The 15,573-nt window shown below is 41.4% G+C and overlaps 1 protein-coding gene across 1 annotated transcript in view; it reads right to left on the minus strand.

Annotated features, from left to right (window-relative positions):
- The window catches only part of Frmpd4 (FERM and PDZ domain containing 4), a 251,040-nt gene that overhangs the window by 43,652 nt on the left and 191,815 nt on the right, over positions 1-15,573 (minus strand). The window contains 1 exon segment of the mRNA XM_041639946.1: positions 7,981-8,026. Coding sequence (XP_041495880.1) covers positions 7,981-8,026 — 46 coding nt within the window.

The following is a 15,573-nucleotide window of genomic DNA, read 5'->3' on the forward strand; positions in this document are numbered from 1 at the left end:
CTTTTGCACAACACATTCTAGTAACTGACCCTTGAATCTACATAAAGGCTTAATATGATGGATATAATGTTAATTTCGTGGCCCCCAAACTAATGATCATAACCCATACTTCTCTTTTTAAACAAAAACAACAAAGAATTTAAAGGACTCCCAACCTTGCCAAATGCGCATATTCTGGAAATTGATTAAATAAAGAAACCCCAACATGTTGAAATGGTATATAATATGTGGTATGTCCATACAAGAGAATATTGATTGATGCTATAGTCTTGAAAACATGGTATAAATAAAATCAGACAGAAAAGATCAAATATAGTATAATTATATTTACGTGAAACAGCCAGAATGGAAAAAAAGTCAGAAATGTTGGAACAGGGGCAGAAGGAAAAGGAGGAATAAATGTTTAATAGATACGGGATTTTCCCTATGAGTGATGAGAAGGTTTTACAATGAGATAATAGTGATGCTTAATGCATCACAGCTGTACTTAATATCACTGAACTGCACAGTTAAAATGGCACACTTTGTCTTTGCAGATACAATCTGCAAAGACAAAGTCCTCCTGGAGGTCCTGTGTGATCCTAGGCATGCATCCGGGGCCCAGTAACATCTGAAAACCATTGTCCATTTGTTGAGAAGACTTCCAGGGAAATTTCAAAGAAAAGAAGTCAAGACAGAAATAAATAAATAAGTCAATGGATGATCCTTGAACATTTCCTGGAATCCTGGTGCTGAAGCAGGAGAGAAAAAGACCTTTGTCTCAGTGTCTGAAAAAGCATGGGATAAATCCGGACTAGCTAAACATAGCAGACAATGAGGACTACTGAGAACTCAAGAACAATCGCAGTGGGTTTTTGATCCTACTGCACATACTGGCTTTGGGGGAGCCTAGGCAGTTTGGATGCTCACCTTACTAGACCTGGATGGAGGTGGGTGGTCCTTGGACTTCCCACAGGTCAGGGAACCCTGATTGCTCTTCGAGCAGATGAGGGAGGGGGACTTGATCGGGGGAGGGGGAGGGAAATGGGAAGCGGTTGCGGGGAGGAGGCAGAAATCCTTAATAAATACATAAATTAAAAAAATGGCACACTTTATGTTATGCACATAAATACATAACATATGCATAATTTTTATGCATATCATAATATGAAACCATTGTTAGGAATATCCAATGACTAATATAAATGTTCGGGGGCAGAGATTTTTGTCTTAATATTAGGAGAATACTATTTTTTGTTTATTTTTGAGACAGGGTTTGGTTATAAATTCCTGGGGCTTGGAATTGGAAAAGTAGTTCAGGGTAACCTTGGCTTATAATCCTTCTGACTCACCCTTCCTGGCACTGGAATTACGGGTTTGCAGAACTATGCTAGGTGATGTTATTTCCAACACTCCCCTGCACAGCTTTCTGAAGCTATCTGAATTGTGAGCAGTATCTTAGAAGACTTGTCAGATGGATGATGATGAAGCTTCAATTCAGACACTTACATAAGCCATTTAAAAGAGAATGGATGTTCTCTCTCTCTCTCTCTTTTTTTTTAAAATCCTCCAAAAGGACTCTGAATGAGTGCTCCTCAAAAGATGCCTGTGTTTGGTAAGCTCTGTGTGCGTTTTAGAAGTCACACTGGGATGCTGGAGCGATGTGACAATGTATGTTCTCATAGTGTCTGTGTAATTATAGGCCAAGTGGAGTGATGATTAACGAGCAAATCATACAGTGGTGAGTTCATTTGCTTTTGATGTGCCATTTTTTAGCTGAAGGAAAACATTATTCTCCCTTAACGATTCTGAGTGGCAGTGTTTACATTGACTCAATGAGTTTAGCACAAGTGAAGTATCTGTAATGAAGATACCAGAGCAGACCTGAGTCATAGGCTGAGATGTCACAAAGAACGCATGATTGCTCTAGCATTATTTGGCAATAAAATGTTCAACTCATGCAACCATATTCTCAAATTTGACTTCTCTATTGCATTCTGGGTATTCTATTTAACGATTTACTGTATTTTTCTAGAATGTTCTACATAATTCTTTACTTCAGTAAAAAAGTATATCAGAGCTGACTTTTGAGATGTGGATATTTGATATGATTTTAGAAATAGAGTGATGCTAATCAGGTTCATTGAAAACCTGGAGTTATTTGTCTAAGTTATGGTTTGAATATGAAAATTTCCCCATAGGTTCATGCCTTGAACATGTGTCCCTAACTAGTGGTGCTGCTTTAGGAGGTGAAAGGAACTTAGGAGCTAGGTGGAGGAAATGGGTCACTGGGTATGATGCTTAATATTGCTTGTTAATTTGACAGGCTCTGGAGTCACCTAAGAGACAAACCTCAGAGCCTGAGCAAATGATTACCTAGATTAGGTTCACCAAGGCGTAAAGGCCCACCTGAATATGATTGCCATGAATTGTGGTCTTGAACTGAATACAAGGAAGCAGAGATGAAAGTGAGTTGGGCACCGGCTTTCCTTGCTCTACTTCCTGTTTGGGGATACAATGAGATCAGTTGTCTCAAGCTCCTGACACCATGATGGTCTGTATTTTCAGACTGGGAGACGAGACAAACCCTTCTTCAGTTGCTTTGATCTCAACAACAGTATCTAATACACTGGGTGTGTGCCTTTCAAAGGTTTGACCTGGTTTCTGGGCCCTCTCCTCTCTGTCTGTTTCCTGTTTGCTATGAGGTGAAGAGTTTCCTCCTCTGACACACTACCACGTCATGATACTTTGTTTCACCATGGGCCGTCAGCAACCTCTGCAACTGTGAGCCAAACATTTCAACCTTTCATCCTTTAACTTGTCTCACAGATACCTTGTCCAGATCAGGTTTCTGTCAACTTGATAGAAGCTAAGTTGTCAGGGAAGAGGAGCCTAGATTGAGACAATGTCTCCACCAGATTGCCCACGGTCTATTTCCCTCATTAATGACTGACATGGGAGGGCCCAGCCCACTGTGGGTGGTGTCATCCCTAGTGGTTCTGGGTTGTATGAGAAAAGCAGGCTGAAAAGGCCATGAAAGAGGAAATCACTAAGCAACGTTCATCTATCTACGGCTTCTGTTTCAGTTCCTGTCTCCAGGTTTCTGCCTTGTTTGAGTTTGTGCCCTGACTTCTCTCAGTGATGGACTGTGATGTGGAAGTATAAGGTGAAATAAATACTTCCCTTCCCAAGTTTCCTTTGGTTGTGGTTTTCATGGCAGCAATAGAAACAGAACTAAGGTACAGTTCTATGGAAAGTAACTAATGTAGTTTATAAAGTAAATGACTAGAGAGAGCAGGATGTGTCATGCTGGAGATGCTTCTCTTTTCTTTGTAACTTTACTATGGATACCCTGGCTAGTCTCTCATTACTATATTAACCCATGTATTACTGACTAACATGGGAATCTGAGATGATCAAAATAGAATTCTGAAGTCATTAAAATGGCTTTTTAAGAGCGGTAGAGATGGCTCAACCCTTAAGATCAGTAACTGTTCTTCCAGAGAAAATAGGTTCAATTCTCAGCACTCACATGGCAGCTAAAAACCATCTCTAACTCCAGTTCCAGAAGATCTGATGCCCTCTTTTGGCCTCCGTGAGCACTGCATGCACACATGTGCAATACAGACACACAGGCAAAACATCCATTAACAAAACAAAAGGAATCAAAATACCTCAAACCTTTAAAACGACTTTTTGATGATTAAGAACACAAAAAGTCCCCAAGAAGGCTATCTAAAGAGAATTGGCAACAGGGTGCCTTGCTTACTTTGCTAGCTAGAGTGTCAGGTGGATAGGATAGTGCAAACCAATTATGAACACAGTTTTAACTTATAATCCCCTCTGTTAGTCAAAACACATACCCTGTACAAGCTCAGAATCCTGGCGAATTAGCTATCAGCAGCTATAAGCACTAATCCGATGCATTTTATAACACGTGGCAGAACTGACAAGCAATTAACACTTAGAAGAATGAAATTCTCCTGCTGTGAGTTGATTTTAACTCTATCACGTCCCTAATCAGTTTCTACATTATTTTCCACATTTGCTAATTGCTATGGTGGCCATAGGATGGTGAATATTCCCCAAAGGCCTTTAGAAATGTCCAGAACAGTACTTGAAAAAAATACACACAAATAAAGGGCTGGAGAAATGGCTTAGTGGTTAAGAGGACTTATTGCTTTTGCAGAAGATCCTAGTTCACTTTTCAGTGCCCACATCTAGCAGCTTACAATGACTTGTTAGTCAAGTTCCAGGGGGATCTGATGCCTTCTTTGGCATTCTAGAGCACCTGCATACACACACAAACAGACTCACACCAAAACCAATAAGGAAAAATGAGCAAAACAGTTTAAAGAGCACAAGTAAGACTGATTTCGGTAACTACATAATAGGGCTTTGAACCTGTAGCCTGGGAGTAACCTATAGCTAATAAGTGATTTGTTTTGTAATCCTCACAAGCAGATACTTAGTTACTGTTTCATAAGCTGGTAGCTAGTTGCGGGAGGTGCTTCTAAGAAGTATGAGCAGGTGACGTGGGAAAAGGAGACAGACAGGAAGGGGAAATACGCCAGTGAAGTTTTCATTGTTAACGAAGTACCACTACAGGCAACTGGAACTTATTCCTACTGAGAATCTCTGGGAAGCAAGGCTGACCGTATTCTCCAGAGTTACCTTGTTCAAAGGACAGAGACAGGTAGTGTATTTATCTGCCAGCTCTTGCGATCACAAACTACAATTTAAAGCTTTTGTTTTCCTGAAGTGTCAGCACCCCAGCAAACAGGCTCTGAGCACCCAATCTAGGCAAGTGGGTACACTTCACTAGTGTGAAGAGGTGGTCCTACCACAAATTCACCTTCATATCCACCCCTGATTTTGATCTATTGATGTTTAAAAATCCTAATGCAACCATCTTACAAGTTTTTTTTCTCTTCTTCCTCCTCTCTTCCCTACTCCTTATTCTTTGACTGGATCTTGCTAAGAACTGTCTAGACTGACCTTGAACTTTTCATTTTCCTGGGTTGCCCTCCCAGGTGCTACAATCAAAGGCACATTCAATCAGACCCATCTCTCCTCAACTTCTGTGTGTGTTCTCCTCTCACCCTCAATAAATGTACTTGTCCACAGGTCCTCTTTCTGTCTCTCTGTTCCTCTTCTACTAGGTTGAACCCACTCCCTTGGTGTTCCCTTTCATGTGACCCTCCTCTTGATACATAGTGACTAGGTCTCTTTAGGACCTAACCGTTTTCCTGTTCGTTTCTTTGTGCCCCCTTTTGTGAATGTTCTGACTGACCATCATCATGAAGAACGCAAAAATATGCCCTCCAGGAGTGGATTCCTTAGCACACCCAGCTTGCTTCATGAATATCGGCCATCTGGGAGTTTGACTGCCATGCTTTATTAGCAGGGGATGTGGCTGATGCTGAGAAACCATGTGCTCACCCAGGAAACTGCAGCAGCAGGGTGTCCAGCAAAAGGCTCAGCTTCTCAGGTGCATGGAACACACTGCATTGGAGCTCAACAGGAAGCAAACATCTTCAGAATTTTTTGCGAGCCAGTTCCAAAAGAAATGTAAGTGCTCTAATAGCCTTGAAAATTCACAGATTTTTCTCAGACAGAAGCAGAATCTACAGATCTTCTCTTGTTTGCCTGGGTTGTCATTTTTAACCTATCTTGTTTATAACGATTTAAACCCTGATTTTCGCTTGTTTGTTTATTTTGTTTTGATACAGGGTCTCACTATGTAGGCCAGGTTGACCTAAAACTCACTGTTATAGCCCATGCTGACCTCAAATTTGCATCAACCTTGTTATCCCAGCCTCACAAGTGTTGAGAATATAGCTTATACCAAGATTAAATTTTTTTAAAAGAAGCAAACTAGAAGGGAAAAAAATCTCAATATAAAGATACAAGTAAAATCATTACAGTCTCTTCTGCCATCTGCTCTTCTCTGTCTATCCAGTGTACCTATTTCAGTAGCTTTAGAATATGCACATCCATGGTTCAGAGGAGGGAAAAGTCATACTGGAACAGTTAGGATGGGCGTTAAAGCAGTACAGTGGATCTCTGCTGAGAACAATTTTATTTTGAAGAGACACTTAGCAAAATCTGCAGATATTTTTGCTTGTCATAACTTGGGTGAAAGGGTGCAATTCGAATCTGTTGAGCAGATGTTAGGGTTGTTCCCAAGCATCCCCTTTTATGCAGGCCCCACCCCAAAACAGGAAACTCTCCAGCCCAAATGTCAGCAGTGTCAGACCATGAAACCCTCTGGCAGCATTTAGATCAGGGCAGAAGAATGAAAGACTGGAAGATTGGACTGATCAGAGGGAATAGGAGTATTGGAAAGCCTGGCCGGCATCTCAGGAAGGAAGGGTAGGTCAGGGTGAGGATTCCTCTGCAATAACTGGCTACGAGAAGAACGGAGTAGAAGAGTGGCTACTGCCAAGAAGTGTGTGTGGCATTCTCTCCTGAATGGATAAACTCTCGGTGTCAATGTAGAAAAGAAGTCCCTGGACTCTGGAGAACAATTGAGATTATCAAATCTGGCTTCAATGGCAGTAAGGAATACTTCTGTACCAAGTCATGAATACTCAGCTGGACAGAAGAGCCAGTCCCTAAACCCTTACCCTAACCTATTAGGTTCCGTTTGAACTTGAATGCCAAATGCCTCCTTTGAGTTTGCCTTTCTCTTTTTCGCATGGGCTAAAACAATAGCACACAAGGCAAGAAAAGAAATTAGCCTGGAGTTATAAGGGTTCTGATCATGTGTTTTTAAGAGGTTGCAAAGTAAAGAGAAAATTCAGGTAAAAGAATGCCAATTTGGGAGATGGGAGTAAGAACAGCAACCAACATCGCACTTCCCTTAGAATACACATATTATTCTGTGAGGAGAAAACACGGAAGCTATGCTGGTTAGATTCTCTCCCTGTCTATATAAAGGCCCAACAAGGTGGCTGGCCATAAAGGCATTTTCCTTGGTATCATTTGAATGTATGACATTTACAAGTAAATGCCAACAAGCCTGTAGAAAGAGATAAATGAGCCGTTGCCTGGGGTGGATGGTGGCCACAGGGAGTAACTGGAAATGGGAATCCAAGATTGGAGAAGAGTGGTGGAATACTCTGAAACTGGACTGCGGTGGTGAACGTGCACTGCCCTGTGCTTTGCAAAGACCTTTGCCTCACATGTGAAAAGTGAGTGAACTGCACACCACGAAGGTTATACCATCATAGAATTGGTTTCAAAAATCCTAAAATTTGGGTTTGATGGTATAGCTCAGTTGGTAGAGTGTTTGCCGAGCCCATGCAAGGCCATGGGTTCAATTTTCAATGCTTTATTAACTGGGAGTAGCGAGGAATGGCTGTAAGCACAGCCTTAGAGAAGGAGACAGCAGGATCAGAAGTTCAAGGTCATCCTTTGGCCGCTTCAAAAGTTTAGAGCAGCCTTAGCCGTGCGCAACTGAGTCGCAAACAAACAAACAAACAAAGCAGAAAGCACAGGAAATGAAAAGAGCGTGATTATAATCAGTTCCTCCCTCCTAACCAAGGTATCTGAACTCAAATTCTGACAGCGGTGTCCCTCACCTGCCTCCTTTGAATCAGGCTTAATTTGCCAGTTCTCTACCAAAATAATTAGTTGGGGACAAGAATAAAACTTTCACACAACTTCCTGTAATTAGATATTCCCATGAGACTTGTGACTTGGAAGCTGGCAAACAAGAAAGTCTCGGGTTTTGTATTAGTTGCAGATGTGGAGTGCTCCCAGGCCTGCATAGCTGATTGTCTTTGACGATATTTAGGGAAGCGCGGTAGTTTCCACGCCAATGAATGGTTTTGGCAACACAGAACACAATAGAAATGATCAAGAATTTTAAGCTCGCATTGTGAACACATGCTGCTTGTCTCCACTGTTATTCATCCTGGTGGCTTTCCTGGAGTGGGTTGAGGAGACCAGAAGCTCAAGGACATGGAGTGGCACTTTTGCTCACAGAACACTTACAGGGTAAGGCTGGATGACAGTGAGCAGGATCGATTCTTTGCAGCTTCTGAAAGAGAGAAGAAAAACAAACAGATTTACACAGCGCACAAAGCACAGACTCAAACAGAGACTGCTTGCTTTTGAGAAGAAATGTGTGTAGCGTGTTGACAAATATTCCTTGGGCTTCCAGGGCAGAGAGAATGAAACAGCTCAGAAGAGGGCTTCAGACCACAGAGCAACCCCCCATCAAGTGTTTTCTGACTGCAGCAAACCATCCCATCGGCAGATTCATAAGCAGATTCTATCGGCCATTTGATTTGCATGACCAAACAACCGGGCGTCTGAATCAGACCCGGTAAAGGGAAGAATGATTTCAAAAGCACCAAACTCAGTCAGCCTCTAGACTGTTCTTGGCTCTCAAAATTGATTCTCCCTTTCTGATTTTCATATAGCCTACTTTCCTCTGCTGCTGGAAAATTTCTGGTGCTTTCTTTAAGGGGAGAGATCTTGAAACATTCTATCAATGCATGAAATGTGTTCTCAGGGAAAACATCATGGAAGAGAAGTGTCGTTTGGAAGTTGTTTATTTTCAAACGGTAACACTGGTAACATTGTCCCCCACACTGTGCAACCCAATGCATGCAATACCCAGGACCAGAGCTGCTAAGTATTTCTGACAGGCAACAATTGGGAAATAGTGTTCACAGTAGGGAGCACTTCACAGCTAGAGCAGAACAATGGACTAGAATGGTTTATTTAATTTCCTCCAAGTAACCAAAACCCTTGAGGAAAAATCATATTATGGCTTAGAATATTCTCTTCCCTCTTTCTTTGTTCCTTTTAAATCGTAAGTAAAAACCATTCGCTGTTTTGCTGAAGAGGAAAGAGCTATTTTTACTTTAGGCTTCAACGGGTTACTTGTTTTGTGATTTTTGGTCAAATGAGTAAGGTGAATTCTGTTGCCTTGGAGAAACCACTGCAAATGCCATTTCTTTCACTTTTGTGGGTCAGCATACTCCCTCTGTATGGTCAGACTGTGATCTACTGACTCCTGGAGGAGTGTGCGTCCCTTGAGCCGAAGTAAGATGGCAAAGTGAGGGCTTGTCGGGATTAGGAGGGACTCTATCTAGATCTGCAACTCAAGGAAGAAGCAGGACACTAAGGATGATGGTGATACTGACAGGTGGATTGCACAATGCTATTGGCGAGACCACCCCCACAATTTCTCAGTTTCCAGGCTGGCAGATTACCCCAAAACTGCAGTATGCAGAGTCACGATATATAATGAAGGTTTCAGTGGGTATGAGAAAGGATTATGTGGTGGTTAGTTCAGTATTTAAAAATACAAAAAAACCCTATTACCTAGCCAGTACATCCTGATTTTATTTCTCAAAGAATCCTGCCTCTTTCTCTTAAGGAAGTGTAGATAACAATGCTCTCTAAAACAGAACATGTGGGGCTGACATGCTTGGAACAGAACAGGTGGGGCTGACATGTTGGAAGTATGTGGAGTGTCCATTTCAGGGGATAGCAGCTAAAAAACAAATAGGCAGGAAGCAATGCAAAGAGAAGAAAAGTGCTGCAACTTAGTTTTCACTTCTTGTCCAAAAATACATGTTCTACAGATGAAACGCAATATAGGGCCAAGTAGGCAGCTTAGTCAAATAAAGTGTTGATTCTATAATCAAGAGGACCTAAATTCAATGCTCAGTAACCACACACACACACACACACACACACACGCACACACACGTACAACATATTCATATGTTTTACACACAAGAGCACCCACACACATATAAACAACACGCATATATGCATGCACACAAATAATGAAATAATCCCCATAGATCACTGCATCTCTCAACCCTTATTAGAGAAGCTTCTTTTCACAGTAGATGGTAATTAATTCAGAGACCCACAATTGGTCAGTGTGCAGAGAAGAAGAATCTGGGGAATGCTCAGCTCTGAATATCCCCCCCAACCCCCCCCCCCCCAAAGTCTCTGGATTCATTGCAGAAGAGAAGGAAGAAAGATTGTAAGAGCCAGAGGTGACTGGTGACCGCAGTGAAATGGTGTCTTCTGACAAAAGAAGGTTTTGCACACGTGAGCTCCTAGTAGTTGTGACTGCATGAGCAAGACCTGTACAAGATTAAGCTGAACAAAATCCTAGTCTGGATGATCGAGGTGCTCATGAAGTCCCACCCCTACCTGAGGAGCTATTGGCAGTCGATGGCTGGCAGGTGGATAGAGAGTCAGTTTTCCTCCAGGATGTCACCCCCAGGAGGCTACTCATACTGCGATAGATGGCACTACACTATGCACTAAGGACTAAGTAGATTCTTAGTACTGAAAAAGTAAAGAGCACCTGAAGTTGGGAAGGGAAAACATGTTCGACCAAAACATGTTATAGGCATGCATGAAATCATCAAACTATTGCAAGTTAAAACTGTACATATGCACATAGCTTCGAAAATCGTTCTTCTATTCTAATATATAAACAAAACAAACCAGTGGAATGCTGTTGTAGAATATATTTTTAAAAGTGTTTCATTGACTCTTGCTGTGGCACATTTGTTTAATGATGCAAAGATGTGTTGTATTCTTTATCTTCCATTTGTTTACCTCTGTGAAGCTGTGCTACTTCGTCTGTGGAAAACACCTAACTGGTCTAAGAAAGAGCTGAATGGACAATAGCCAGGCAGGAGAAAGGATAGGCAGGTCTGGCAGGCAGAGAGAAGAAATAGGAGGAGAAATCTGGGAAAAGAGATAGAGGAGCAAGAGGAGGAGGAGGAGGACACTTGGGGCCAGCCTCACAGCTGATAGCCAGTAAGAAGTAAATGTATACAGAAACAGAAAAAGATAAAATCCCAGAGGCAAAATGTAGATGGAATAATTTAAGTTAAAAAAATCTGGCTAGAAACAAGCCAAGCTAAGGCCGGGAATTCATAAGTAATAATAAGTCTTTGTGTGTATGTATTTATTTGGCATCTGGGTAGCAGGTTCTTCAAAGAACCTAATAGGGGAAGAAAGCAACCAACTACAGAATGCTATTCTACTTAGTTTTAAATTTATAGTCTATTAAGAACCAAATACATTCATTTAAAATATAATATGTTGGAACTCCAGAGTGTGGCAGCCAAGTCAAACGTATCTACTCAACATGCCCTATTTTGCCCAAATTTGTTCCCAGAGACTTCAGTAGTAGGCAGCGGATCCTGAGGACTCATCCTCTGGGACCAGGTGATCATATGAGAATGTTGAAATGAGTCAATCAGATTTCCTTTCTCCAACATTAGAATGAGGAGATGTGGAGACTAAGAAGAACTAGGGGGCAGGGTACCAGAGTACAGGATAGAGATGGCCTGAATCCCTGAACAATCTTGACTCTGTCTTTTATGAGGGCTGCTTGTTCACTGCTCCATTAGAAATAAAATAATTGATGTAAAAATTCTCAGTGTGATATCTATCACCATTCTAGGGAAGAGCTTTTGCCTCTGTTTTCTCTCATTTGTAAGTAGTTAATCATCACCTGCCAGACAGGAAGAATGAACTCCATTCTGTTTCAGATCCCTTAGGATTCTTAACCCATTCTTAGAAAGAAAAAGACAATCAAAGCCATATGTGTTCATGTGTTATAGGATGCTAAAATAGATTTAGACAGCTTTAGTGGGGCCCCATGCCAATATACACCAGTCATCGCCACGGGTGAAGGGAGGGTGCTGTGAGGTGTTAACAGGAGACATTGGAAACCAGAATTTGTAATATTAACTCTCAACTCACTTTGAGGTCTATATCATATCTTCCTCCAAACCCCAAATAGGCAACAGGGAGAGAGAGTCAAAGCAGCAGACACCCAGAGGGCAGAAGCTACATTTGTGAAATGTCCGCCCTTCCAACTGAGGTGGTTCCTGGGGAAATTAATAGAAGGTACGGTGGAAATGTGGGATCGGACCATTTTATGAGGGTTTCCTAGTAAGTAACTGGTTCTAAGGGTGAAAAGGACTTAGCAGCAATGTGTGGAAGCATAGCAACAGAGTTCATTCTGACCCAAGGAGGCTACGATTGCAGCCTCTCAACAGAGAACTCATCTAGGCATCCGCCAAAGCACCCGCACAAGAGAGTCAGGGATGGTTCTTGGCAATGGATAGAGGAAATCAGTGCTGACTTTTACCGGTAACAGTTAAGGGAGAACTTTCTTTGATTTCATCACACTGGCCAGAATTATTACAATTCCAATGTGTCCACAGCTAGAAAAGAATGCTAGAAAGACAAAGAAAATATTGTTTATGTTCCCTGATGCTCTGCAGCTTTCCAAGTCCTTGAAAGGTGACAAAAGAGAACTTTCGTGGAGTAGGGAGTTTAACTATATCACAAATGAACACTTTAATTACACTGTGCAAATTGTTGTGATTACAAATGAACTAATGACTAGAGGATATTTCTGAACCTGTTGAAAGCATTTTGGAGACCATCTTAAGGTTTTATTGAGGCTATAATTAAAGATGTGGAGCTGTTATCAATGGACAATGATAGAAAAACACTTTTGCCTTGTGATTGCACCCTGTGAAATCTGTTTGCCACATCCCCACCAAAAATTATCTTTAATTATGTGGTCTTGAATAGATAGATGATTTTCTTTGACTTCAAGAAATTGACTTAAGGCAGGTAGAACTCCAAGCCAAGAAGGAGTAATAAAAAACATGAATATATGATTCAATGCTGAAGATCAGAGTGCAGGGTGCTGGAGAGATGGCTAAATAGATAAAGACATGTGTTGCACTCATATGGAGGCAGGAGTTCAATGCTGGAACTCACATACCAAAGTCAGATGCAGTGAAGAAAATCCGTGATCCCATACACCGATGGGAGTTAGAAACAGTGGTTCAACATTTGGCGTGATTGCTAGTATGGAATACACACAGTGTAGCAGTGGAAACAAAAAGAGGGACCCTGGTTCAACACAGGAAGAGACAAGACTCAGGTCACCAAGGCTGTCCACTGACCATCACACACGCACTTCAGCATGCACACATGCATGCCCTCCCTCAAAAATGTTTTGAAAGCCAGGCGGTGGTGGTGTGTGTCTTTAACCCCAGCACTCAGGAAGCCGAGGCAGGTGGACCTCTGTGAGTTCGAGGCCAGCCTGGTCTACAGAGAGAGAGAGAGAGAGTTCCAGGACAGCTAGGGCTATTACACAGAGAAACCCTGTCTGGAAAAAAATGTTTTAAAAGATCAGTGTAGCTCATGAGACAATGGATGTAGTGGAAGGGATGAAAGTGGGAGATACCATAACATTTGAGATAAGAGTTCCTTTACTTTTAAACAACGCTCAGTGTCACTGGTTTTCTTGATTCCCTCAAGTCAGTGGAGCTGCCCCTTCACAGATCTGGTGCAGTAGTTGCTCAGAGAAAATGGACTCACTAAGCAAAAACTACTCTATTAGCTGTCTTCTGGTATTGTAACATAAAGGATAAAGTTAGTAACTTAAGATACAAATTTACTGTCTCTATCTCTGAAGGGCAGATGTCAGATCAAGAGTTTCCTATGCTACATATAAAGACACAGAACCCAAAGCAGCATGCGCAGGGCCTTCAGGGGTCTGCATCAGATGGGGTCCTAGAGCTGAATGTAGAGATGGACACATGCCCCCAGTCCTGACCCGGAAGCTATCTCCAACTGATAACAACTTACAAATGAAAATTTAGTTTCTGTCTTCACAGGAGTCTCACTGGAGAAACAAACTACTCTTAAAGGTAGGCCGCATGCCCAGCTACTGGTAAACAACAGAAAATGACCTCAATGGCACTTTGGTGGTTCCGTGTCTCATAATGTTATTTCAGGGCTTTTCCATTTTTGCTTTTCAAAAATAATCTTATTATCGTTTATTTATTTTTTCTCTTTTTACCATGTAGGTCCTTTGTATACATATTATAGCTTCCACTTTAGTGTTTTTATGGGATTCCTGAGTGGGTAAACAAGTGGATTTCTGTTTCTTGTGTCTTGTTTGTTGCTCTTTTCCTTCTTTTTTTTTTTGCTTATTTTGTCCCATTCTGATGTATTAGATTCTATTTTATTTTATATATTTATTTTATCATAAAAAGATTTTCCTTTGCTAAATCAAGGTGTCTGAGCTTCTGATACTCACAAGTGGTTATGGGAAAGATGGAATTTACCATGCAGAAAAAAATGAAGCTAGAACCTTACCTCTCACCCTAGAGAAAACCTAAACAGAAGTGGACCACAGGCCTCAACATAAGACCCGATAGTTCCAAAATGCTTGGGGAAAAAGCAGTGAGCACATGTTGACTTACAGGCACAGGTAAGAACTTTCGAAATAGGACTCCAACAGCACAGAAAATAAGACCAACAACCGACAAAGCAGATCTCATACTAAAAAAGCGTCTGCACACACAGCGAAGGGAATTTTTAATAGGGGGTTGGTGTAGCAAGCAGAATGGGAGCAAATATTTTCCAGCTGTACATCTGACAGAGGGTACGTATAATATTCTAGACGCTAAAAATATTAAACATCAAGAAAACAAGCATCCTAATTAAAACCAGGTGGTAGGTGTAAAAAGAAAGTTTTCAAAAGGAGAAATGCAGATGGCCCGTAAACAGTTTTAAAAGTGGTCTGTTTTCTTAGCTATCAGGGAAGCACAGATCAAAACTGCTTCAAGAGTCCATTTCACCCCAATTAACACATAATCTAAATGACAACACATGCTGTCATAAATATGGTGAGAGTGGGTGTCTTAACACACTGCTGGTGGGAGTGTAAATCAGTGTAGCACCTCTGGAACGTGTATTGAAGTTTCTCCAAAACAATGAGAAGTAGAACTACAATATAAGCCAGCTATGGTACTCCTGGGCATAGCCCAAACGCCTTTCTATCTTACTACTGAGGCACTTTGCACATCCATGTTTGCTGCTGCTCTATTCACAATAGCTAGGAGATGAAACAACCTAGATGTCCATAGGCTGATGAGTGGTCAACGAAAATGTGATTCAGAAACAAAATGGAATATTACTCAACTGTAAGAAAAAGTAATTAAATTTTCAGGTAAATATATGGAACTATAAAGAAATTATACTGACTGAGGTCATCTAGCACCCTGAGGACAAACACTACATATTTCTCACAAATTTTCTTTCTTCAAATCTTATGATCTTATGTTTTGTTTTGTTTTTTTCGAGACAAGGTTTCTCTGTAGCTTTGGAGCCTGTCCTGGAACTAGCTCTTGTAGACCAGGCTGGCCTCGAACTCACAGAGATCCACCTGCCTCTGCCTCCTGAGTGCTGGGATTAATGGTGTGTGCCACCACTGCCCAGCCAAATCTTATGTTTTGTGTGTTGAAATTGGCAGATAAATCGAAGTGAGGAACCTAGAATTGGGCCATTTGTATAGAGAATGTATTTAGGGAGAAGAGGTAGTAGAATATACGTGGAACAGACCTAGAGAGGGGGAATACTGGAGGAAGACGGTTCAGTCAGATAGTGGTGATGAGAGAATGACGGGACAGAAGTGTGGACCAAAATGAAGTAAGCATGAAGAAGCTGAGGGCAACCTGTGATCTTGTAAACCAAGTAAATAGAATAAAAATGATAGTAGAA

The sequence above is a fragment of the Microtus oregoni genome, unplaced genomic scaffold, assembly GCF_018167655.1.
Source record: "Microtus oregoni isolate MIOR12 unplaced genomic scaffold, Mior012 000061F_ref0000440, whole genome shotgun sequence".
Classification (NCBI taxonomy): domain Eukaryota; kingdom Metazoa; phylum Chordata; class Mammalia; order Rodentia; family Cricetidae; genus Microtus; species Microtus oregoni.